Raw genomic sequence first — 26938 nt, forward strand, 5'->3', positions numbered from 1 at the left:
ATGATAAACATTCTCTGAAACATTTCTCAGCTGCTGATACAAGGAAGAATTATAAAACACATACTCTGCAACCAGGCAGCTGGTACAGCCTACAGTGGAACAGTGTGTTGCACTGTTAACAGAGGATGTTTCATTTTTTGCTGCCCTCATATAATCTCCACTGGTAGAACAGCAAGAGGCCTACTGACCTATACATTAATCTAACAAATGTCCCACTCACAGATAGTTTAGGAACTACAGGCTAGTTTATAACTGGCCATCACACAGGTGTGCATAGAGGGAGAAGTTGCTTTAGCTGTTGCTAAACATTCCCACTTAACAGCTCCTCTTTGCTGCAGCAGACAGCACAGTTCTTACTTTCTAAGTGTCTTCTCTCTGACACTGCATCTACAGGAGAAGAGAAAGCTTTGGAACAGGCCCAGATATGATTGGTTTCCTTTTCCTACAGCTCCTTAATTACATGGGAGAAAGCACATCCTACTATTATTTTTCTCTGTGTGTGGACAGAAGAGAGGATTATCCTGAATGACCACAGTTGCTCCTTATTTAGACATAATTTCACAATGGACTTGGTCGCGAAGCCAAAGTCCAGGTCAGAGCCCAAGCCACAGACAAACTCTACGGAGTAATTTTCAGGGCCAAATAGTAACAATAATAATTTTCAGAGTAACATTATTCAGAGACTTCACAGCAGCAGCCAAGTTTTGGCTACAAGTGATCCACAATTCAGAAAGTGCAGGGTACATACTCCCGCTCATAGTTTCAGCAGTAGGTCTATGCCCATGTTAATCTCCCAACTTTCTCTCTCCCAGTGGTCAAACTGCATTAAAACTCAGATAATTCATTACTCATAGGTTATAAAGCTACTTAAAACCTCTGTGATGATCTTGTCTGAGCCACTGTACCTCCAGAAGAAATTTGTGAATTCTTGACTTCTCCCATTTACTGCTGTGCACTATGTTCAGGAGCTTAAAGAAGGAAAGATGCACACTTTCTGCTTTCAGACCTTAATGCTGGGGGGGAAACCTTCAACCCACCACACCTCCTATGAAGGATGGGACAGCCTTTGTCCAGTCCCACACACATTTTCCTCCTGGATGTACTGCAGCAAATGAAAGTGCAGGATAGACTTACATCATTTTCTAAGAAATTGAACATGCTTCTTTCAGCCAGTTCTTTTGACTCTTCAAATTTCTCTACTGCTTGTTTAACTTCTTCATCCGGTATCTTTCCAAAACGCTTCTTTTTATAATCATAATCCAAACGGCGTCCTTCTAGTTTCTTCAAATGATGCTAAATAAGAGAGAACATTTATGAGAAGGTTCAAATGGGACATGTCCAAACAAGCACACTGTGATTTAAGGAAATTTCAGTTATGGAGGTAAACAGATGCAAAACTAAGGAAATACAAAGCTCGGAGATTATCCAGCCCACCCCTTTGATCTAAGGGCTGTATACACAAATGAAATTTTAAATAAGGAGCCACTTTTTAGCACTTGAGGAATTTGCTATCTTAGTTTCTAAACTTAGGCTCATGGACTTCACCAAATGTGAAACACTGCAGATTATCTAAATGAGAAGCAAGACAGTATGTGTGTGTGCCCATATTCTACACTTAATTTTATTTTTCCTCTTGAATTCTTTCCAATTCAAGAACTAAAAGTTAAAGGGTTATTTTTCCTCTCATTCCATAAGCAGTGCTCCAACAAAACTTGCATTCCTGCTTTCTTTGTTAGGTGTCAGCTTGACACTTCTATCTGATATAACTACACAAGCTTTTCTCTTGCCAAAAATCAAGGGACTGGCAGACATACAGAATGGGCTCAAAGTGACAGAACAAAATGCTCATTAGAGCTAATGTCAAAACAATTTTTTTAATCAATTCAGAACTGCAGCTGAAAATGGTTATGTATCAAAGGAGACAGCTACAGACATGAAGACATTATTATTATCTTTTTGCTATGCTTTCCACATCCATTTATGTGTAAACAAATAAAATAACTTTCATTTCTGCATTTCATCAGGGTTTTAACTCGCTTATTACCCAAGTCTATTGGAATCAACAGACTCAGACAGACTGCCTGGCTTTCTTTTGAATTGTCACATTGTAAACAAAAGCACCAAAAAAGTTAACTCTAAAGGTTAAAAATACGTTCCTCAACTTCCTATATTCTTCCTAAAGCCACTTCAACATTTGATGGGACTTTTCAGACCTTTCTGTGATCGCCCCGAATAGCCTTTCTCAACAGTTATATTCATCCTCCATTATAAAGAGCTTTAGGCTGATAGAGACAGCAAGATAGGATAATCAGTTGCAGCAAGTCACAGCCCACTCAATGTTCAAAAGAATTAATAAAAAATGTCAGTTAGAATAGTGGAAAAATAAAGAATATAATTCTCTTCACTATCCCTTTTGTACTGAATGTACAGGCAATATAGCAAACTAAGTTAGACAAGTGCACAATAGCCAGGCATTGATTTTAAGCAGATTTCATCACTGCAAAAAAATATACTTAAATACAGTGAAATGTATTTACCTTACTGATTTCAAGAAAAACATCTATGTAATAGACATAATAATACAATACATCAAGGAAGTAGAGTTTGATTGACTCTGATCATTGGTAAGTGAAGCTTTGCCCTGACAAACTTACCCCAATTTCTTTTAAGTCTTTGTCCTGCAACAACTGTAGAGGATCAATGAAATTTTGTTTGACATTAATATCAAGAGAGTCCTTCACCTCTGCCATTTGCTTCATGCTCTCACCAGCATCCAGCAGTGCAAGCCCTGTGGTAAAGAATAAGCTACTTATATCTCAATATATGTAAACCCAGAACATTTGCTTTATTGAATACATATCTTTGTATCTGCTGCAGGCCCTCAAAGATAAAAAAAATAATGCAGCTATGCACTTTCTTGTCTCCTACAGAAAACTTAGAAACGGACATTTTTTGTTCATAAGTGTATTTTTTCTTCTTCCTAATGGGCATCAGGGGAAAAAAAAAAAAAGTTATTTTCCCTACTGTATTTGCATGGGTTACAAGCCACCTCTGCTTTGAGAACTGCAAATCAAGCTGATGAATCTGTACAGCTTTATTAAACAAAAATCAAGTAACTTTTTAATCACAAACCCATGACTTACAGCTTCCTCAAATACAGCATGCTTTTTTTTTTTCCCCACAAACTCCTTTTATTTCAACTTGTTGCTGCTTTTTTAAAGTAATCTATTTAAGAAAGCTGTAGACTCCATTAAGCATATAAGCATCAGCAGGAAGAACAGTGTTTGAGATTTTCTGTCCCCTTTCCTAGTTGTATTTAGTATCTCCACTGCTTTTGCAAAACCTACAAATATATCCAGCACACAGATGATTTGTGCTACTTCACTCTTCATGAGGAGCATAAATGAGTTTCTGGCTGCCAGTGGCATATTTCCCTGAGCAGCACCTTACTTGGTTTGGAGTGTGAGGATCCTACACCCACAGAGCTGTTACTATTTCAAGAAAATCACTGTGTGTAAAATTGCAGATACTCACAACAGTATATAACAAAGCCAGTCAGTTCTGCATTGGCTTCTGCAGGCAGTGGCAGCCCATACCACATTCTCCTAGCCCTATTGCCCTCTCTTTCCCCAAACCAGGTTTCTACCGTGTTTCTCTGGTTCTCTCAATCCCAGCCCCCATTGAGCAGCTCTGTGAGAATGCTTTGAATTCATTCCAGCCAAGCCCACACACTACGCATGTTCAGCAAGCAAGGCCTCTATCAAGATTCTGTCTGTAAAGTACACGCATATCTTCAGAGGAAAGAGGCAAGATATGATTTACCAAAGAATTATGCATAGTCAAGCTAGAATTCATTTTCATGAGAACAAGGAAATGCATATTTAAGATGCATTACTCCAAAGCACAGACATACCAGATCATTATTATTATTAAACAAAAAAAAAGAAAAGCTACTGCTTGTATTTTTTTCTATGAGAAATTTCCCCCTTAGTTTAGTTCTCAAATATAGGGCAACCATTTTTATTTAAAGGTTAAAAGAAATACAGTGCACCTGAGAAGTACCCTAAACTATTTTGGTTTGGCAATTTAGAAATTAAAATGCTTATGGCAGTAATATCAACCATCTGTAACAGTGTTATCAGCTCCACCTGCAATAGAGGTGGACAGGTATGCAGAAGCAGCATGTTTTATTAACTGTATCATCACCCCCAACCACTGTACCTAACTTTCTCTCTTACCTGCAGTAGCTATTTACACAGGTTATGCCACTGAATAATATTCTGCAAAAAATTTCATGCTGTAAGAGTTGCAGAGGAGATAGACAAACTCACCAAACATAGAACCATCGCCAAGCTCTCTGCCATACCGTATCATGCATTCTCCTAGGAGTCCCTCTGTTTGAGGATAGCCTGTGGTTTTAACTTGTCCTCTGATTTTTGACATAGTGTTCAGCATTCCTAGCTTGGCTCTGTATGCTAAAAAGGACATTAAAAAAACCCAAACAAAACCAACCCACAACAAGAATGTTATAAAGATACTCTTTAATACATCTAAAGGAATAAATCATTAAACAAGCAATGTCATGAAGCGAGCCACTAAACGGGTCTGTAAATTCCTAACATTTTTGCTGTCAGTACTTCATAGTCAAAAGCTGAAAAAAGACTCTATTCAACATTATGGGCCATATGAAACTGGTTTTATTCCCAGATGAATGAGCATAATTTCTCCAGGCAGATATATAGTGGGAGTGCTTGTCATCCTCTGTGTATACTCACCAATACTCACATTCCTTTGAATATTCCTGCTTGTGAACTCCTTGTTCAGAAATATTGCAGAAAGCAAATGCAGAACAGACACAAGCACAGCCAATGCCAGTTTCATGCTCCCTCTCTCTCCCTCTCTTGTTTTTGAGAAATTTGAAGAACTTCCCCCCCTCTTTTTCTGTTCCAGTAATGAAGATGGTAGACATTTATTTTGCAGAAAGGCTTGTTATGTACAAATCATTTATTGTTATCTTGCAGATACCATGGCAAAAATAAGTGTTTTTCTTGGAGAGTTTCTCCCATCTACTCCTAAGTATTGTCACTCAATTGCTTCTTCAACACAGTACTGGTCATGGCCAGGGCATTCCTGAGGAATGTGGACCTTGGTAACTAGCTTCACCTTGAACATTCCAGCTGGGCTTTGGTAAAGGATTGAATGCTACCATCCATATATAGATATAACACGCTAAACTTCTTCAGGGATGTGCATCTCATAAGGTACAAGAGACTGCTATCTCTGAAGTCACTGGTGTAACTGATTGAACAGGAATTCAGTCAATCCTCCAAAAAGAAGGTCTTCCAACAAATGTTTTGTACCATGAATGCAGGTTGCAACAGAAAAACTTTGCAACTGACTGCAAATGTAAACATGTCTCCTTTCTTGTTTCTTAAAATGTTTGAAAATTCATTGTCCAGAAAACACAAACCCAGTGGCTGAGTGAGGTTAAGCAAGTAACAGCCCTCTTCCCCAGGGTTACAAACCCACCAGTGCCTCTGATGGCTGCAGCCTACAAGGTAAATTCTCTGCTCAAAAAAAATGTTGGCATTCTCTTCACTTTAGGGATCCAGATCTCACTCTGGGAAATCCTGCACAAGTAAGAGCGCACATGCTGCACTGCAGGCCCAAGCTGCCCATGACAACCTACACACACCCAGTAAACCAGATGCACTCTGTGCTGCAAGTTGGATACATCCCAGATCTGAATTACTGCATGGAAACTTTACTGTTGTTAATGCACACACAGGTAAAATTCTCCAGAACAACCAAAAGCCTCACAATGACAACCTGGTTAGCTTTTATTTACCTGGGATGAATTTCCCAGTAAGAAGACAATAACCCAACATCTATTGTTCCTATCCTACCTGGATTTGGCTGAAGATACTCTGTGGATTTGGACAGAAGCTCCGTTACAGCTTTATTAGTGAGATCAATTTTCTGAAAAAAAGAAAGGAACACAGTTACCAAAAAGCAAATTGATTACTAAGCAGTTTACAACTTTACTAGATACAATATCCTATTCTAGCTGATTAGGAAATTGTATTTAAAATAAATACTGAAGCTTATAATAAATGGCCATATCGTAGTTATGACAGGATACATATTAATTGGTAGGTAGTGCTGGGAAGGAGAGAAGGTTTATATCAAAATGCAGGCTTGCTTTACCAGTCCATCAGTCCTGACTACTGCTTACACATTCTAGACTACAATTTTCCCACCAAACCAACAGTTGGTATTAAGTCTGCTTTTCTACACAAGGGAAAAAGACCGAACATATCCCTCACAATGGGCTCAGGGCCATTTAAGGCAGAAGTTTGCATGGTCTTCCCATTTAATAGTTTGTAAATTGCTATGAAAAAAAAGGAAAAAATTAAAAGAAAAAAAAATAATCACATTTTTGGTTTGTTTCCCTTTTATTGTCTTAGGGCATGTACATTATTTTTCCTCTTATAATGCAGAGAGAGGAAATAATTTATTCTGTAGCCCAAGACACTGAAATCTAGAAATAATTCTTGATCACTACAGCAAAAGTTCACATTAGAAAAAAAGAAGTCAACTGGTGTCATGATTTTCTCCCCCCCTAAATTTGCCAACAATAAAAGCTGTGACCTAGGTCTATTATGAACGTGAAAAGAATACAGAAGAAAAGGGAAATAAAAAAAGCATAGAAAAGCTGAGAAAGTAGTAACTTGCAATAATAATGCTTAATTTGCAACACGCCTCTTTAGCAAACATCTCCATTTCCACTATTCATTTACATTTCTGGAAATGGCTTTAAAATGAGAAATATAACTTTGTATCAAGAGAAAAAATTACCTTAGTAGTCATATTTTTATCATGAATAATATCAGATGAGAAGGTTTTGTGATATTTACACAGACTCACTAAAGACTGCCCTGCCTCATCTCCCACAGAGGAGTAAGGCCCCTCCTGATGCTCTGCACCACTCTCACTATTGAGAGGGGTCAGTGGAACCTGCTTGCTCTGCTCAGACTACCTTTGTGGATGTGTTTTCTCCCTTGCTTGAGCTGACAAGGCTTAAAAGTAAACCTGCACTTACATAGCACTTAGATATTTCAGTTTGGAAGCATGTGGTGGGGTTTCCCCCTGCCAGGTAAATCTACAAGACTATTCTGTCACTTAAAATGTGGAAACATTTTTGATCCTGCGATAGCTTAAAAAACCCCAAACAAAACACACAAAAAATTTAACCCCCCATAAAACTGTAATGTTACTTTCCTTACCCTTTCCATCTCTTGGAATTCTTCATCTAACTTTGTTCCTTCTGCTCCACTTATTTTTTCACTGAACAACTGTAAAAAGATAAAGTGAATGTAAAATGCATGATTACTTAATAACAGAGTAAATATTTCTGAGAGTCACAGGAATTCACTACAGGTTACAAAATATGCAGCACCTGTATGAGGCAACTGTGCAAAAGAAGAGTCATCTTAGCCTTGGAAGTAAATGACTAATTTCTAGAGACTAACATACCTGATATGAATTTACAACAGGCAAACCAAAAATGCTTTCTCATGCTTAAACAGTTTGTACCTTAAAGGCACAACCTGCACTGCAGACTCTGGGCACAGGGACCAGAGTCTGATTGTAGGTAAATCCAGACTAGCCCTTTCAAGTGTCTCTCTCCAGTATGTCTCTCTGTACTTCTGAGTACCTTCTGGTCATTGTATGCCATTAAGTTCAGGGATAGGCCTCCCATTCCTGCTGCTGGGAGTTGTGTGCATTGCTGTGGAAGAAAGATTTGTGAAAAATGCTGCACTGCAAAGCACCTGCCTGACTAAGCATTTTTATGATACTAAAGACAAAAATGCCACATTCTTCAAAAACCCAAAGCACTGGTTTTAAATAAAGGATTTGAGTAAACCTTCTTAAGATAGCTGAAATGTTATCCAGCTTTTGTGTAAAAAGCCCAGGCTGTCAGCTGAGTTTGGTCCTTGCTGAGTAAACAAGGGCTAAAAACAAGCACTCAAGCTGAACTCAGCTACTGGCTTCTTGCAGCATGTGGTACCTAAACTGAAACAGCAGGAGAAGAAAGTCAGATCCTCACCCAGTGTCAAATAGCCTTTGAAAGTATTGCTTCATTATGACAGAAGTGGCTTAACACATATTCAACAAATATTAAACATCAATTTCTGGGATAGTTCCTGCAAAAACACCACACACTTCTCTGGTTTAATTCAGTTTGATCATTGAATCTGTAACACTGCAATATAAAATTCAGGCCTAGCTGACTGACGGTGTTCCCCAGACCTGCCCCCAGTAAAGCATTTTGTTTGTCCTCTGCACATTCTAAAAGGAAATTCATCTCACTGAATTGAAAATGCCTTGGAGACATGCACAATCAGAAAATGGGTCACATTTTTTTGTAGTGCAATTTCTACCTCTTCTTGATCACAGCCTGCACTGCGCAGGTGTGGAGGGAGGGCACTGCCTTCCCGAAAAACAACTATCAGCTGATGAAGCTGAGCTGGGTGCTCAGAGGCTGCAGACCTTGCAGCAGTATCACTGCTACCACACAGCCAGAGAGACAGCAAAAACAGGAGCTCAAAGGGAGCCATGCTGCTCATCACTTCTATTGGCTTTACAGTAGGACTCATCTCTTCAAGCTTAATGTACTATGCAGCCCATAAATGTGTCAAGATTATTTCTCTTTCAGAGAGCTGACAGAACAAGTACAAAAGCAGATAAAACAGAGATAGAGAAGCCCAAGAACCAGCAGGCTCCCACAGGTCATCATCTTGCTGCTGTAAACCATCATAACAGAGAAATAACCTGAGGCCATGCATGGAGGGGTACACTGCCCAGGTCTCTGCAGGAGCATCTGAAGAGTCCTTGAGCACAGATGGAGAAAGGTGCATGAAAATCAGCCTATCAGAAATTCTGCAGCTTCCTTACACTGCCAGTTTCAGTCTCCCTTCTGTGCAATGTTAATTCCTGAAATAATCAATGTCATTTCCCACAGCCTCACACATGTTTTCTTTCTCCAGCAGGCAATGAACAGATCTGTGGTTTCCTGAAACCTCTCATGGTAATCCTTTTTCAAAGGCTGAGTGTGGTAGGGGAATTACCCTTCTCAGGATGAAGCTACAAAATCCACATTCAGTAGCGACTCATAGAAGCCTCATTACAAATAATCCATTTATATGCTGGCGGAGAACAAATGCAATGAAGTAACGAGATTGCTCAACTGTGAAAGCATAATTAATAATAAACTGCTGCACCAAATGACTAAAATAATGAAGCATCCTACACTGAGAATAGATCTGAGTGTTATAACAAGAAGCACAAGTGGATGAGTAGAAAGTTCACATACTAACAGCAATACCAGAGAGAAAAAACTTCACTGGCTCAATGGAAGGCTGACAAAAACAGCTTGAGAAACTCAGGCTATAACAGAAATGGATATGTTTTCAGTAAACATCTTAAGGCATATACTATTTCTCTCCCTCAATTACTGATGGCCATACCTAGCCACACAAACTGTCCTCAGAAAATAGTCTGAACCTTAGGCTTACTGTGCTGTTGCTGTTTCTGCCAGGACTGCAGATGCTGATCCAGGCATGTGCACTTGGCTAGGGTGCTGACAGACATGGGTCTTAGCACTGGTGGCAGCCTGCTCGCCTTATTTGCACATCTGCTCAAATGCTGCCACCCATGTTTAGTTTTGGTTTCTCTTCTGAATTGTTGCAAAACTTTTCACTATGTTTTGAATGGATAAAATTTGATGCTACTCACAGAGGGAAAAACTCTTTGCTGCAATACTGAGTCACTCCTTGTAATGGGATCATGGGACTTGCTGAAGTATCGGGGAGAAAGGAAAGCTTCTGTCAGATCTAGAAGGTCATTGAACAACTGAGACTCCTCTACATCAGCTTTCAGAGAGAGGGGGGGAGAGACAATCTGCATCTACAGTTTGCAGAAAGTAATGCAGTAATTTAATTAACAACTTGATGGGATAGCGTACACTCCCTGAGAGGTTGGAAGACACCAGCTTGAGAAGAGCAGCTGACACACCAGATGGTGGGGCTGCTCCTCATAGGGGCCTTGACAGGATGGAAAAAATGGGCTGACAGGAACTTCACAAAGCAAAAACACAAATGCAAAGTCCTGCACCTGCAGTGGAATATCCCTGTGCAAGAGTACAGGCTGCAGGCCAACTGGCTATGAAACAGCTCTGCAGAAGAACACCTGAGGTGCTGGTGGAAAGCAAGTTGAACGTAAGTCAGACGTGTGTCCTTGAGGTGAAGAAAGCCAAGCCCATAAATGGGCTTCATTAACAACATCATAGACAGCAGGTCTGGGGAAGTGATCATTTCCCTCTATTTAGTACTTGTGAGATCAAATATGTAGTACATATAAAATCTGGGCTCCCCAGTACACCCTTGCTGAGTCTGGTGGAGAGCCACTGATAGGAGCACAGGACTGGAGCGTGGGGCACACAGAGAGCTCAGTTTGTTCAGTCTCTAGGAGACGTTAAGTGGGTCCCAATTAGGATCGTATGAGAAGATGGGGGTCTGAATCTTGTGGAAGAAATAAAAACAATGGCCACAAGTTGGAAAACAAGAAATTCACACTTGTTAAGAAGGGAGAAAAAAAAATACCAAGGTCATCAAACACTGGAATATATTATCCAGAGAAGTTTTGGAGCTCCCACATTTGAAGACATTCAAGCCTTCCTGGACATGGCCCTGAGCAGCCTGCTCTAACAGGATCTACTTCAAGTGGGAGGCTAGAGCAGATGCTCTCTGGAGGGCCCTTCTGACCAATCCTAATTCTGTATTTGCAGTGACATGTGAACGCAACTCCACAGAGCCTGCCACAGAATCTGCAGACACCATTTCATACAAACACTGAAAGCATTATAACACACCTACAATGTGCAAAAGCACATTGTTTGTTTACATACTTTCTTGGTTCTATGCAAATATTAGCAATACTGCAATTTCTAGCCCAAGGAGACACTTCTTCAATGATATTTACTCTAAGCTCTAATTTCCTTTGCATAAGGAGACAACCTCAGTGCTCAGAGAGATACCATAAAGAGTAATTCCTTAAAGTCTATAAGCTGTCTGCGCTTGTGACACTAAAAGATGGTTCTAATAGTTATCATTAAATTTTAAACCACTATAGTGTATTTCATATTGGTATAATTTGGATCAGCTTTACTATTCTCACATTAAGGAATGCCAGATCTTTTGTTCTGATTGTACTGAATTTAGGATTTGTAAAGCTTGCATCACCACTGTCCCAATTAAAAGTCACAGGATACCAAATTAATTATTGAAAATAGATGCACAAAGAAGACAGCTGCTGAGTTTTAGTTCTCTGACTATTTGCTAAGCATCATGTACATGCATTCTATCAAGCTGCAAAATGCTTTGAACTTAAATAGATGCATGTCCAGCTGTGGGGTTGTGCAATTACATGGCAATGTCCATCAGCTTTTATGATTCAGCGAATGAAAGGTGAAACTGCTACCATCACGTAAGGCATGTAGGCCAAGGGAGATTGGAATTTCTTCTACAGAAGTAATATTAGGAAATACTGTACATACAGGAAATATTAATTTCATTGCCAAATTCAGAAGCTGGGTGCCATAGATTCAGCACATTTCACTAGACAGGTCCAGAGACAGAATCTGGGGCTCTGAGTAAAAACAATTCCCACCATGGGGGCCACCACTACTTTACCATTCCACTGCCAGGATGGAAACTGAAGCCGTTCATTAGTCATATTTCTGGTGGACCCAATTAGGTTTCCTCTGGATCAAAATTTACACCTAGCGAATAGCTGTGAAATGAGAAAGACTACTTCCTCTCAGGTATCTGTGCAACTCCCTCCATCACACTCGATCTATTAGTTACTAGGAAGCAAAAAACCACAAACCCTGAATAGTAACATGAAAACCCTTTCAAATCAGCCACTGCATTATCACTTCTCATTTTCAGTTTTTATGACAGCAAACCACCTTTGACTGTAAAACTTTCAGTCTCTATAAAATAGAAGACCATTTTGCCTGAAGAAATAATGCAGTTTGTACAGAAATACTCCTTGCCTGTTACTTCTTCCTAGATTCTGCTGTTCTTTTTAATATTGAAAAGCTAAATATGATGTCGTATTAGCAACAATCTAAACATCTCTGGTGTGCTTATGTGGAATCTTCCAGGAAAATAAGCCTGGGGAAAAAAATAGAAATCACAGTATCTGGAGGGTTAAATTCTGTATACCAAGCTATTGTTCAAAATGCAAACTGCAATTTTGTTATACAGTCTGACAAGACTAAATATTTATCTGCTAAGGAATTTATATTCCAAGAAATTCTCTGAGAACACATTTTTTTTCCTATAAACCTAATCTTGAGATTTTGTTCTTACACTAGTTCTTTATCATTCTAATTTTACCGGAGAAAATAAACTTTTCTTTTGATTTGTTCTGTTGCAAGCATGCACATGAAGCAAGAGCATCACAGTACACACACTACCTACAGTTTAAACTAAAATCTACAGCTCCTCAAATCTCTAAACTAAAAAAGCCTCGAGGTTTCACATACATTTCCAGTACTTTTAAGTACATTAAGATTTATCCTGCCTATTGCACAGGAATAATAAATTTCTCCACTCTCATATGGATTAGACATGAGCTTCAGAAAAATATTGTCTTTCACTAATGTTTTGCACATCCACTAAACTACAGGGTGGGTTTTTTTCTATTTCACTAAGGAAGGTTACTGAACATGCCCAAAATATCCCAGCTCAACCACGAGCTGATAAAACTCTCAAAACAATTACCCTATTTTTTATATATCCACTGGGTATTTTATAATACAAGTCAATAGGATTCTTGCCAGCCAATACTTGCACATATGCCTCAACCTTCTGTTTCACTTCTTTTGTCCTTCTTGTGCAACAGTGTTTAACCAGGATTGACCCATCCCAAGCTTGTGGTTATTCAGATACTGCTGAGACAAGCAGAGCTGAGGAAGTCTTTGACTGGCTGGCAAAATTCTCCTGTACAAAACTGGCCAGGAAATCATCAAATACCATTTAACGACTGAGTGAAAGGTATCATAGCCTAGTGAAGAGTTAAGGGCTTTCAATGGCTCTTCACCAAGTAACAGCATTTAATTTGTCCTGAAGGAGTATCTGCTGAAATTATCTGTTGAAATTTTAATGGGATGGAAAATTCCTACATTTGTCATAAATATGCACACTATCAGACCCATGAGGCAGAACCTAGATTTTAGGGAAAATCTTTTAACAAAAAAAAAAACAACCCCAAAAAACCCCCAAAAAACAACCACCAAAAAAAAGCCAACCAACCAACACAACACAGAACACAAAGCTATGAAAATACTTCACATTTATTTCTCTCTAAAAAGGAAGTAAGCTATCTATTGGATAAACTAATATATTCATTCCAAAGTTAACACATAAAAGGCCAGGAAATAATATATGATTACATTTCCTGCAGAAACATGTAACTGGGCCAAACTGAACAAATACATTAAGATGCATCTTTAAATACAGTACTCAGTACAAAAATACCACATTCCACAATGGTTAATGCATAATAGTTACACTTCTCTTAATAAATCATTAAAACCTTCAGTTACTGCCCTGTAACCATGTAATTGTTTTGTTTGGTGCTCAATTATTATGCATAGAAGACTTAATGCAATGTGACAATACTAATAGCTTTCTGAAGAAACTTATCAAACCTTATCATAAACAATGGGAAGAACAAGAAGATGTCACCTGGCTGTCACAGAATTTCTTTGCAGCATTCAGCCTCCTGAAGGGAGAGATATTGTACTTTTTGTCCTTTTCCAGAGTGCTTCATCAGATCAAAGAACCAAGATGCCAGCCCATCTTCTAGATCAAAAGTAGTTTAGCTTCAAGTATCTGTAATTCACTGCCTTGTGCTCCTATGCTGTACCAAAATGCTCTGTGTAATACTGTTTTTGCTCTTTCCTGATTGGTATATTTCATATAGACTGCTAATTCCCAACTCAAAAAGAAGCTTAATGTAAGTTGACGTAGTACAAACTACCAAGAACTTGAACCCACAACACGCAGAATCACAGAATACATCTGGTGGGAAGAGACCTCAAAGACCATCCAGTCCAACCCTTGGCCCACCACTGAAGGATCAAGAATAAACCATGTCCCTAAGTGCCAGGTCCACATGCTGCTTACCCAGGGATGGTGACTCCACCACTGCCCTGGGCAGACCATTCCAATGTTTGAGAACCCTTTCAGTGACAAAATATTTCCTAATATCCAGCCTAAACATTCCCTGGTGAAGCTTGAAACCCTTTCCTCTAGTCCTGTCACTTGACACCAAGGTGAAGAAGCTGGCTCCCTTCTTGCTCCAACCTTCCTTCAGGTAGTTGTAGAGAGCAATGAGGTCTCCCCTCAGCCTCCTTTTTTCCAGACTGAACCACCCCAGCTCCCTCAGACACTCCTTGTGCTCCAGCCCTTCACAAGCCTTGTTGGCCTTCTCTGGACACATTCCAGCACCTCCATGTCCTTCCTGCAGTGAGGGGCCCAGAACTGAACACAATACTTGAGGTGTGGCCTCACCAGTGCTGAGTACAGAGGGATGATCACCTCCCTGTTCCTGTTGGCCACAGCATTTCTAATACAAACCAGGATGCCACTGGCTTTCTTGGCCACCTGGGTGCATTGCTGACTCAAGTTCAGTTGACTTAATGTCTCAGCACATCATAATAACATAAAGGAGTACACACTGGCAAAGGCATTTGCAGAGTTTGCCAATGTGATAGAAAAATATTCTTTAAAAAAAGGAATAAAATAATATGCTTTATTGACTAGGTGAATGGGCAGCTTAGAGAAACCTCTGTGACTCACTTCTACTGCTCTACTGAAGGCCTGAGCGCTCAGAGGAAGTGCCCCACATTGAGAAAGTAAACTAAGATATACACTTTCAAATGATCTAAATGCTTCAAAGTTATAAACAAAAGACTAAAGAACAGCACTTGACCACTGGAATAGTTGCAGATGATGTTGCAAGCAACCAGGTGTGAGAAGAGCAACCTCTTCAGGTCCACCCTCTTGCAACAAGAATGTCCCAAGACAAGGCCTGGAGCCATGCAGAGCTGCTAGAAGTGGAAAATCATCTGCAAATGGAAATGGGTGATATCTAAAAAGATATTTTTCTCAGACTCCTAAAAAAAATACAAGGGAAAAAGTCAAATTATAGAAGTGTACTAGTACTTGAAGCTGTTCTTTTAATTATATTGACACAGCTCATAATATCCTCATGCTTTGGAGAAAATCCAAACCTCTTATTTTAGAGCTTAAGCACTAAATGATGGCAAGAACTCTTTGGTTGCCTCGGTATGTTGTGTTTTCAAAGAAAACAGAAATATTCTTGCTCTGAGGTACTTCAAAGAGAAAAGATTTATTCTTCCCCCAAAATAAATAAGGGGTCTACTACAAAGTGCATGTTTCAGTCTTGCAAATAGGGAACATCGGCTTACTAAGTCATTTAAGTTCGTACTTCAGTAGGGCCTCAAGCGCTTTGCTAGATAAAGACCAGAGTCCTCAGCACCTTGCAGCAACAAACTCAAAGGGTCATCACCCTTACATGGAGCATTTTAGAATTTTTCTTTCATGAAACTTTCAGCTAGCAGTAGCGCAGATTTCTCCAAAGCACCTGGAGAAACAGTGAGAAATATTTCTTTAAATAAATAAACAGCATTTTAAAGAATCAAGCAGATCCATTGTTTCCTGCTGGTATTTAATAAAAGTCATGGAGTGCAAGAGGCTGCATCCTAAAAATCAAATCCTTGTTATTGCTCTCATGGCTATGTGAGTAGTACAAAATATCTCTGAATTCAGCAACACATGTACATGGGAATTTAAGAAAGTGAAGTTTTATCTTTTGCTAACAGTTTGTGTATCATTATAAAATGTAATATAATGCTTTAGAATTTACATGAGACTTTGACTAAAAATTTTAATCATACTGATGACACAGAAATTAAAACAGCATTCTGGCAGTATACAACTGGATGATTCTTTTTTTAATTCATTACCCATCACAAACAGCTAAACCAGAACACCACATCTATGGCCACAGGAATTCACATCCTAGTGTTTCACCACAGAAACACAAAATATGAATCTTAGGATGTGGTTGTACTTCAAAGACATCTCATTACTATGCTAACACTATTTTGAGTAAAGAAAGTGCATGCCCTACATCTAAACTTCCTTTGGGGATTTCTGATAGACCCAAAAGGAGATCTTGCTCCAGCAGCCAACAAAAGCAAAATACCAAAAGGAGTTGTATTTTTTAAAGATACAAAGTATATTAAATATATGTAGGAATATGTTCCATTTAAGGATACACTTAGATAAATGTCATTAAAATATTTAAGTATTTTGTAAAACTGTCATACAACTTACAAACATGAAAAAGCAACACTGAGTCCTATTCCATTTTCAGAGCACAGATTTAGATAGGAAATTTCATTTGTGCAACAAGAATCTCCAGCCCATGTGAAGGCCACCAGGAATCTCAAGGGCCTGTTTCCCCAAAACCAAAACACTTTTTCTACCAAGAGATCTCCAAATCACATAAACAAAGTTAAATAAAGGCATAAAAGTACTGCCAGCATGCTTACATTCATGCCTATCTCACGAGTATTTAGGAACCATTTATTTCACTACTTGCAAATTCTCAGAGAGCAACAAGATCACAGTAGATTATTTTTAGGAAGACAAATTAACTGTGTTATAAAAGGATACACCAGATAAAGAGGAAGAGAAGATAAATATGCCTGCAATGTGACCTGCCTGGCAAGTAGGGATGTGAGGGTGTCCCCCATATGTGTACTTCCCACACGCTGATGTTTGCTGAACTGCTGGTGTAACATGAACTCAGCTTCAAGCATGCCATTGTCAATGGGTCACATGCAGATCTACATAAAGCATTATTATTAAGCATACCTTCTAACATGGAGTAAATATTTCACAGCTGAGCATGACCCAAAGTGTTGAGAAGTCCAACCAGACAATCAGCTGAGACCACTAAAGTCAGCTCTGCAGCTGCCAATATCAACAAGAATGGACCCAGCCCATCACAATTCCCTGTATGCTCATAAAGTAGAAAGTACCCATTCAGCTCCTGGAACATAAAGTCTGCAGCTACCATGTTGAATCAATGAACAGCTACAGCTGTTGAGCTACAACAGTGCAGTTCTGGCAAAGGTTCAGAAGTGGCAGCTTAGTTTTATTTAGAAAGGAAGCTCAAATAGTACAAGCCATGTATTCTGGGATCAAGAAAACCCTTACAAGCATTAATACACACAGGAACATTTGAGCAATGGCAGAATTCCCTGCTGACGTAGACATTTCAGCAGGCAATCTAGACACAGAGACAATCCAAAACGTCTGTCCTTCAGTAAAAAAAAAAATCTCACCAGATTAGCCAGACTTTCTGCTTCCAAACTTAGGGTGTTAGAGACTCTGAACTATGCAGACAAGAATTTTTATGCACAGGTCCCTACCACTTAGTGGGATCTCTCCTAACTTAAATCAGTTTGTATGAACAAGAGCTTCTGAAGACACCTAGGTACATGTCAAAATGTATTTAATCAACCTAACAGCCTTTGCTTGGGAAACCACATCAAAGGAAAAGGCACAGAACCCAAGAACACAACATAAACAAAGTTACTGGCTGATGAGTGCTTTCTTTTCTTCAGGAAGGACTTACAAAATCAAAAGAAGATGGAAGAAAAAGAATGCTCAAGAGTGTAATTAGGGGAACAAGTATATGATTTTGAGTAGTCTAAACAAAAGATTCTGCCACCGGAGAGTACTGTCACAGCAGACGTTTTTCAAAAGAGAAGTGCAGGCTATTTTGACAAAGCTAATGAGTGCTTTACATAAAGATCTGCCATGCAATGTACGTGATGTGGGCGTTTGACCATTTCTCCAAGTTCCTACAATCCTTGCAATTCTTCCTGCTGACATAACTCTGGAATGCATGATAAAATTTTTAATTCCTGTTCTTAAAAAAAAAAAGAGAGAGAAAAGCCCCAAATACCAGGCACAAGTGTATCAAAGGTCTTGACAAACCTGTAGCATTCTGTGCATGTGCTTTAGAAACTCATCATCTCTAAAGCAAGCAGCAAACAATGTAGTAACATCTCATGCTTTAAGAAAAGATCTACAATTGATAAGGTAAGATGAAGTGTCTGGCATTAACAATTAAATCATCTGTAAAAACAGGACAATGTGCTGGTCCTGCAGCTTATGAAAGTCAACAACCTGTAGTGAAGTATTTATGACTCAATTTGTTATTTGCTAAATCTGTGGGGGAAAAATAATAAAATCTCCTTTCTTTAACAACAATACTCAGAACTTACCCATATTGATTCCTGTACCCTAATAAATTTCTTATATGTAACTTTTTGCCAGAATTTAGGGCTTGGTTATGTTTTTCATTAATTGAGTAAAACATGAAATATGAAACGCCACATCACAGCTCTGACACTCCTTACAACTGTTCTGCATGAAGTTAGCGCCAGAAAGTGAATTCTAAGTAGGGTCAGGAATGCTGGGTGCTTGCTGTACCTTGGTCAACACTCAAAATCCTGTACCCAGCCGATCCAGTCAGTACACAATCAGGCAGCCTTTGAAATGAACCTTATTAACAAAATCCAGCTAAAGTATGTGTAAATACAGACTCTGTAATCTAGACTTAGAAATCTGCACACTGAGGAGGGTGCTGTCTCTTTCTCAAGTTCTTCACATATTTCAGAATATTTTATCTTCACTATGTAATGGGCAGTTTGACTCTTTCTTTGACGCTCCAAAGGTCTCAAGTCTCTCATTAAAAGAAAGCCCATACTACTTGTGCTCCTGATACTGCTTGTTCACAAGTCTGGATTCCAGACTTACTGCTCTTGGCGTGAGCTACTTACCAGCCACTGCTATAGCTTCTCAGGCTACAGGAAAAACAAGGAACAAATTGGTACAGATTGAACTACACATCCAAGCTTCTAATATGCCAGTAATTTAGAGGGGGAATTGGAAGTCTAAATACTGGATTGAGTTTATGTTAAATTGACTTGTCCTTGGCCATACAGTAAGCAAGTGATAAGTCTGAAATCAGAATGCCAGAGTCCCAGATTTCCACTTTTTGCCCTGTAAGAATGTTGCTTTACATAAAACATTTTGCATGGATTTCTGAGCAGGCAAAGCAATAAAAATTGTGAGTCCTCAAGTACTGCACAAATGTTAAACCCACCACAGAATGCAAGTCCAGATTTTTTCAGAGAGCAAACTATAAAAATCTGTGCAAGAAAGGTATTTTTATTGTAGACTGGTTGTTACAACGTGAAATGAGGAGTGTCTACACCTGTTTCCCATGTTCAAACTGACATGACTGAATATTTAAAATTCAAACATTTTAAGTGATAACACTTTAAACGTGTGCTAAATGATGTTTTCCTGCTATTTTATGCAGTCATGGATTGCTCCAGTTCCCAAATAACCACAACCTTAAAAAAGAAAATGCTAAAAAAAAAAAATAAATTAAACAAACAAACAAAAAAATTCTACTTTCAGTCCAAATATGCAATTTGGTTAGCAGAAAATTGAAAAGTTTGCTTAAAATTATGAGTCACTTCTGGCCACAATAAGGAACTTACTAAGTGCCATGTTGTCCAGCTGAACACCTGTGTCTTGGGGTTGTGCAGCCTGGAGAAGATTCTGGGGAGACCTAACAGAGGCCTTGTAGTACCCGAAGGGGGCTTACAAGAAGGTTGGAAAGGGCCTGTTTACAAGGGCCTGTAGTGATAGGATGGGGAACAATGGTTTTAAATTAGAGAAGAGTAGATTTAGATTGAATGTTAGGAGGAAGTTCTTTACCATGAGGGTAGTGAAACACTGGAACAGGTTGTCCAGGGAGGCAGTTGAGGCCCCATCCTTGGCAATACTCAAAGAAAGGCTCAACAGGACTCTGGGCAACCTGATTTAATGGAGGAGGTCCCTGTTGACTGCAGCATGGTTGGACTAGATGACCTTTGGAGATTGTTTCCAACTCGTATCATTCTATGATACCTTATATCAAGGCTACATGATGCTGTACACAAAGCAAGGAACATGCTCAGTTTACACTAACATTAATTTAACTGAGTCTGAAATCACAGGATTTTTTTTTTCCCCTGTAAAAAAATAATAGATCCTGGACTAACTGAATAAATTCTGCTAAAATAAAATTTAAGGACTACCACAGGGTACTATAACATCCAGCTGCAGTCCTGATTCAGCAGAAGTAGCTTTCCACAGGAGTATTATTAATGAAGTTGAGAACCTCCATGAAGGATCATAAATCACATCACATACATTTCAAAATACACCAGTAACCAGAATGTTAAAAACTAATTCTACAAGTAAGTATAAAAGCCTTGCTCTCTTACACAGATTGAGAGACTAATGAGCAATTAGCAGGAACTTAAGTGCAGTATTTTACAAAATATTCTCTAGTTCAGTCACCTTTACATGTTTTTTTTTCAGTCACTTTGAGCCTTTTTTCTTTTATTTCTTAAATATAAATCTGTCAGAGGTCACTAACAAAGCCATATTAAGCTGGAATTAGCAAAACTGACGTATTAGCAGTAAGTATGACACATAACAACATCATGCCATTAAAACTGCTGACATGTGCCAAAGGATACCCTTTTCCATGCAAGTCAGGAGGTAAAAAGATAAGCAAGTTTCCCCTTTGCCTCACAAATACAAGCAAAGGAGGGAAATCGGATAGACAAAAAGTGATGGGAAAGGAAGGTGCAAGCAAAACACTGTTTGTGAACCACTGTCAGTGGTTCAGCAGACTGGGAAGGAATGTTATTTCCTATTAAATTGAATACGCTTTTGCATCAAAAGAATTAAGCTTTTACATGCATACACCCCCTACCATAACCCTTCAAGAAACCCAAAAGAGGTATTAGAGAACTGGATGCTTTTGAAAACCCCACTAAGTGCATATCTAAATCTGTAGGCATGTAAATACTTAAGAGTCTAACCCAAGAGACTCAGAGAAGCACACAGGACTCAACACTGCCAAAATAGGAGCTCTGTTTAATTTCAGATTCCAGTCATAAACAGCTGACAGCAGCTAAGCTACCTACTACTGCATTATTATTACTTAATGCCTCCTTTTGAAGCAGTATATTGTCCTTGTGTTTCTTCTAACACAGCACTGCAAAGGCTTCTCTTACTGGCTGGATAGGTTGTAGGTATTTTCTTAAGCAATCTATTCCTCCATGACATAGAACCATCAGTATGCCTTAGGGCATACACACAGTTTATGTATGGTCTACAATGATCACATAGGAAACCCTTCAGAAATGACTAATAATTAAACTATTGCTTGACTAGAGTTACCTGTGCACGTATGTCTGGACCCAAGGTTTATTTGCAACCTACTATGTACATACAAAGTTCCACTGCACTGTGGCCCATTATATCTCAAATGGCATTAAGAATTCTGACAATCAGCAACTACTGTTCCACAAAAATAAGCTCTGTGTTTAGAAACTGCACAAAAAGTTGAATACTCTAGAAAGAAGGAAGACTTGCACAACAAAGCTTAGATCAATGGCTCCTGATTTGGAAGCACTCTATCAGTACAAAACTCTTCTGCAAAGAAACACTGAGTGATTATTTGTAGAGCATCACCAATCCTACCTTACCCAAAAGGCACATGTAATAATTAAATTATAAACAGAAGTCCCATTTTCTACATCATTATTTTTCTACAATGGATTCAATAATTTCTTTTGGGAGTCCTCTACCCATGCCCTTTTGTTATTCTTCAAATCTCAGTCCTTTGTGCTAGTAAAATTAGCCGGATTTGGCACTTTTCTCACCTCTATCACTAGTGCCAGAGTTTGCCAAAATGGAGTTTTAAAGGAGAACATGACAGAAATTACTGCTTTTGAAAGGACAGCACAACTAATGTTTCACAATTTAATATCTTATTTAAAACATTATCACTTTCAATTTATGTATTTCATTTGTAAAGCTGTGAGCATTTAGCTCTACTTTCAGAAAAGCTTTACTGCAATTTCTCCTTTCCACCTGAGGATTCCAGTTTTAGAGCCTTTGGCAAGAGATGGCCCATAGCTCTACCAATCACAGGGAAGATGGTTCTGATACAAGAAAAGAGGTGCCTTGCAAGAAGGGATGTACTAGTTCAGTGTATTCCCCCAGAAGCCACTGTCCGCTGGGTTCCCAGAGCCTCAGTGACAACTAAAAGCTTGCTGAAGCTCTTGGTGCAAGGCTGCAGTATAAACACTGCTTGCCTTCCCAGGAAAGAGACAGCAAAACTGATTTGTCTTTGTGCTATCAAGGTTAAATCAATGCCACAAGTTCGAATATCAGGGACAAAGTTTGGTCTTTGTTAGAGTTTGGCTCAGTGCTCATAAACTGAAAAAAATAAGCAGGGATGGGGAGAGCACAAAAATCACTCTGCAACTAACAACTATTGTATTACATAGTGCTTTGTGCCAGGGGCAGTCAGCTCTGCTCAGGTACTAAACTCCTGCGTCAGGTTTTCCTGGCAGTCCTATTTGCAAGCCTACCTCACATTACAGTACAGAGTGCAGAGCTGTCACTTTCTCCCATCTCTTGAGCATTTCTACTAAGCTTTGTAGATTTTCTCTCTCTCAGAAACATGAAGCCAGCCACGCTTCTCAGGAGACATGTTCTCATGCACTAATCACTGCTAACTCTGTGCTTCTTTTCAATTCAGCCAATTCAGTTTAGTCTCTTTTCACTACTACTGCTTCCATTTAGTTTGTTTTTTCTGAGTTGCCTCACCCCTCCTAATCAATCATTTCTTTGCCTTATGTTTTCCTTGGTTTCCTTCATTTTCTTCTGACACACACTTCTCTCCATCTATGCTGTATGCAAGACCCTGCTCAGGATCTGAGCAAATCTCACACAGGCAGAGGGAAAAAAAAAAGGGAAAAAAAAAAAAAAGGCAGAATTTGAGCTGGCAGTCTCAGCAGCTGCCAGCAAGCACCTCAGAGCTCCTCAGAGGGAGAGGAAAGAAGGACAATTTCTTCCATCAAACTCTATTAATTTTCTTTCATGCATACCTCTTCAAATGTGGTTTTATGAAACAGAGTCCAGATATTGTGGGTTTGGATTTAAATCCATTTTCCATTGATGCTAAGCACCCCTCACACACAAAATATTGACACTGCTGAACCACAGACATTTCAAAAGGAAAAAGGTTTTGCTACTGAAGTCGGTGGGATAAGGAAGGAATGAAGAAGCAGTGTTGTAAAATATAAATGCTGGCTCTGATCATAGCAAGGCATCTTATACTGTGCAGAAATAAAATCATCAACACAGCTAAGGACACTCCAGCAATCTGCCCTGCTACATGACCTGAGGCCTCAGATGTCAGATTAAAAGCAGCTCTCCAGTGTGCAAGTCTGGATGTGATGCAAAGCTTCAGATCAAGACACAAAACCAAGTCTAAATAAAAAAAGCTGGTCCTCCCCCTTGCAGAGATAGGAAAACATACTTATGGTCTCTGCATAGGCTTTGTGATTTGCATGGTTTATATTTTCCACTGACCTTACAAAAGCAACTAGAGATTAAAATTCAGTGCAGCAAGGTATGTTTTGTTTGGTATTTTTTTCTATTTGGTTCCATTTAATTTGGGGATGCACATGCACTCACAATGAACTGAAACCAAACAAAATATGGCTCAGCTATGGGAGCCTATAACCAGAACAGGTCAATTACTATTTCTAAACTTCTTTCAAAATTCCTTTACTGTATCTTCTTCCTACAGAGTGTGTGGCCACTGCCAGCCCAGCAATACCTTTTCCGACAGCTGCGCTCAGGCCTTAGCCAGTAACACTGAAGTAACACAGGAAGTGCAGGAAAGTAAAAGTCTTGTTGTTATGTTGTTTCTATTAAGTGGTTTCTATTATTTCCTAATTTTATCTTATTTGGGACGGCAGATTGCCTCTTATTAATTTCTTCCTTAGAGATATCATCAAGTTAAGTGAGATAAATGCATTTGCAGCTTTTGGAATTCTGCACATGCTACAGCAGCATCTTTGCCACAGACAATATTGCTCTTGGTATAATTTCTTCAGATGAACTGAAGTAATTCTTCAGAATCTATTATTAAAACCATATGGATATCAGTTCGCATCTGCATGTGCATGGAAATGAAACATCAGTCCTGGACAGGCTATTAATTTACTGGTGAAAATAGTAATTTAAGTGCCACCTAGCCTGGAGGGGAGGGATTGATTCGATTTAAAAGAAAAGTAACAACTAAAGGAAGTGTCAGTATTTAAATTATTTTATATAGCTTTTTCCTACAATTAGGGAAAGGTCTCCTAAAGAGACTTAAAAGTGCAATAGGGAGTAGACAGGAAAAGAAGTCTTTTCTTCAGTGTTTATTTTCTGTGTTTCACGGCACCTTCAAGTAATCCCATCCCTTTTCCATTATCATGACACAAATGTTCCATTGCTAACCTGAATATAAACAGAGATTTTATGGTTTGTTTTCTTTTTTAAATTATAACGAGTGCACATAAATCAAAGGAACTCAGGGAATCTATAAAACACAGCTTTTAATACCTATGTAGTATTTATACTAACACAAACTAAACTGATTTAGAGCCCATTTCATTACATTTAAGTCTATTTTTGATGTGAGTTCACCCTGTTTGAGTTAATAAACTCGAGTGCAAACAGCAGAGAAGATAAGTAACTTTGCTTTCATCTCTAAGGTCTCTCCCACCTTGGGAGATTGATATAACCTTGGTTAGACTGAAATGAGGGCACCCATTACTGTAAGGCAATGTCTATTTGACAGGCTAGCTCTAGTGATTTGGCAGTTTGTAAACTATGTATTTACTTCACTCACTAGTTTCGTATCTTAAGATTTATAGTCACACAGTGAGACCTTGTTGTGTTTTGCTTTGTGGAATAGTGTTTCTTTTCCATTTAACAGCAAACTGCTCACAAAACGAAAGCCTATTGATAAGTTTCTCTTCTAGACACTTCTATGAATGTGCCTCATGGATGTGCTTATGTCTCCTCTGGCCTTGTCATCAGTATATATTGGTCCTATGAAGCAATTCATAATTCAATCACTTAAAGATAAAATTTACCAGAAAAAAAGTCTAATCATGATGTTATTTCCAACGTTAAGCCCAACTCAGAGGACCAAAGAACTGTCCTGTTTTATTTTGCTGCGTAAGTGTCAAGAAAGAAAAATATTCCCACAGCTACGAGCAGTGGCTTGATAAATTGTTCAGAGATTTATACTCAGGCAGGAAATGAAACATTTTAGAATGACCAGTTACTCTGTGCATGCACAGATGATGATAATTCACCCAGCCTTCCACTCTAAATCTTCTCTTTATCACAAGCTTGCCTTCCTTCCCATTTTTTCCCTGCTAGTTTCTGTTTTCTGTTCCCAGTAAAAGCTGCATATGTTTCTGTTTTTTTCAGTACTCTTATCAAAGTACAAGACTGGTTATCCTGTTAATTTATATAGGTTCTAAGTCAAGGTAGAAAGAATGAACAGTCCCAAAACAGAAATACTACAGCAAACATGCCAGGGAAGATGATGTACTTGCTGTTATTTTGATAAACAGATAATAACGGAAGGGGGAGGAACAGCTAGAAAGAGATATAACTGCCTTTGCTTTCAAGAAGAGCTGCAATAAACCTCTGCTCGAAAAGCTGCTTTTTGTCAACTTTACTTTCTATCACAAAGATATGCACTGTTTATGACTGTTTCATTAAATGTGTCCTTCTGCCTTAAAACTGCAGAAGCGCTTTCCCACACATGCACGGACACTTGAATACAAGAACACAACAGATAAGCGTTACCAGTCATGAACTGTGAACAGCTACTTGCCAAATTGCATGTAAAGTATTGCAAGGCCAGGTACAGAAATTGCAATGCATTGAGAGTTCTAAATCATCTGCAAGAGTAAAGGTCTCCAATTAGAAGTCTGTCACTTAGTCAAAATGTCATCGGCCTGTACTAAATCCTTCAAATTTTGAATGAGACTTGAGTCTCCTCCTACCTTCAGGTCTGTCAGCAGTGAAACACTTCTTGATTTAAGCACCAGGTGGGACCCTGCAGCACTGTGAAGTAAGGTTACTAGACAAATACATAAGCTAGAAGCATACAAAATATTTAATGTTAATCTAGCAGGAAAATTTAAGAGGAATGTATACCACCACTTCTACAGTTAAACAGAAACAGTCCTTTCTCTTATAATGCATACAATAGTTAAGATGATTTTCCTTACTAAGCTGCTTTGATAGAAAATATCAAGCAATCAGTAACCATATGCAGATACTTTTGGCAAGACTCTCAACTATAATTGTAAAAGCATTGTCTTTTATTTATTTCCCATAATACAGAGCAGCTTTCTCAGCTTCCTAATTACACACATTCTTTATTGTTTTTAACCACTAGCAGAGCTTAAGCACTACCCACTGAATAATGTGAAAATAAATGTGTTGTACATTTAAAGCAAAAAAGACCAGCTGTCACAAAGCAGGAGCTTGATTCCAGACACAGAGAGCTAGCACATCCCAACTGCAGTGAGGCCTGGCATTTGCTATTCCAAGCTGTTCTAGTCAAAGCAGTTGAACTTCAATGAACAATTCAAACCCAACTCTTCTCCCACTGCTCCCCTGCAGTCTCTCACAAATAAGCTGGACCACCCAATAATTAATGGAGCTTGTTATTAACTTACCCATACAACCTGCTATATCAACATCGTTATCCTGACGATGGACCTTTGCGTACTGTAGGCTCTTAAACTAGCTAAATATGG

The 26938-nt window shown here is 38.8% G+C and overlaps 1 protein-coding gene across 1 annotated transcript in view; it reads right to left on the minus strand.

The window, feature by feature from the left end:
- SH3GL3 (SH3 domain containing GRB2 like 3, endophilin A3) overlaps positions 1–26938 on the minus strand; it is a 55674-nt gene that overhangs the window by 9499 nt on the left and 19237 nt on the right. Inside the window, exons 2-6 of the mRNA XM_009897285.2 lie at positions 7287–7355; positions 5907–5979; positions 4332–4475; positions 2655–2788; positions 1135–1293 (exon numbers count right to left, since the gene is read on the minus strand). Coding sequence (XP_009895587.1) covers positions 1135–1293; positions 2655–2788; positions 4332–4475; positions 5907–5979; positions 7287–7355 — 579 coding nt within the window. The remainder of the gene's footprint in view (positions 1–1134; positions 1294–2654; positions 2789–4331; positions 4476–5906; positions 5980–7286; positions 7356–26938) is intronic.

The sequence above is a fragment of the Dryobates pubescens genome, chromosome 17 (assembly GCF_014839835.1).
Source record: "Dryobates pubescens isolate bDryPub1 chromosome 17, bDryPub1.pri, whole genome shotgun sequence".
Lineage (NCBI taxonomy): Eukaryota > Metazoa > Chordata > Aves > Piciformes > Picidae > Dryobates > Dryobates pubescens.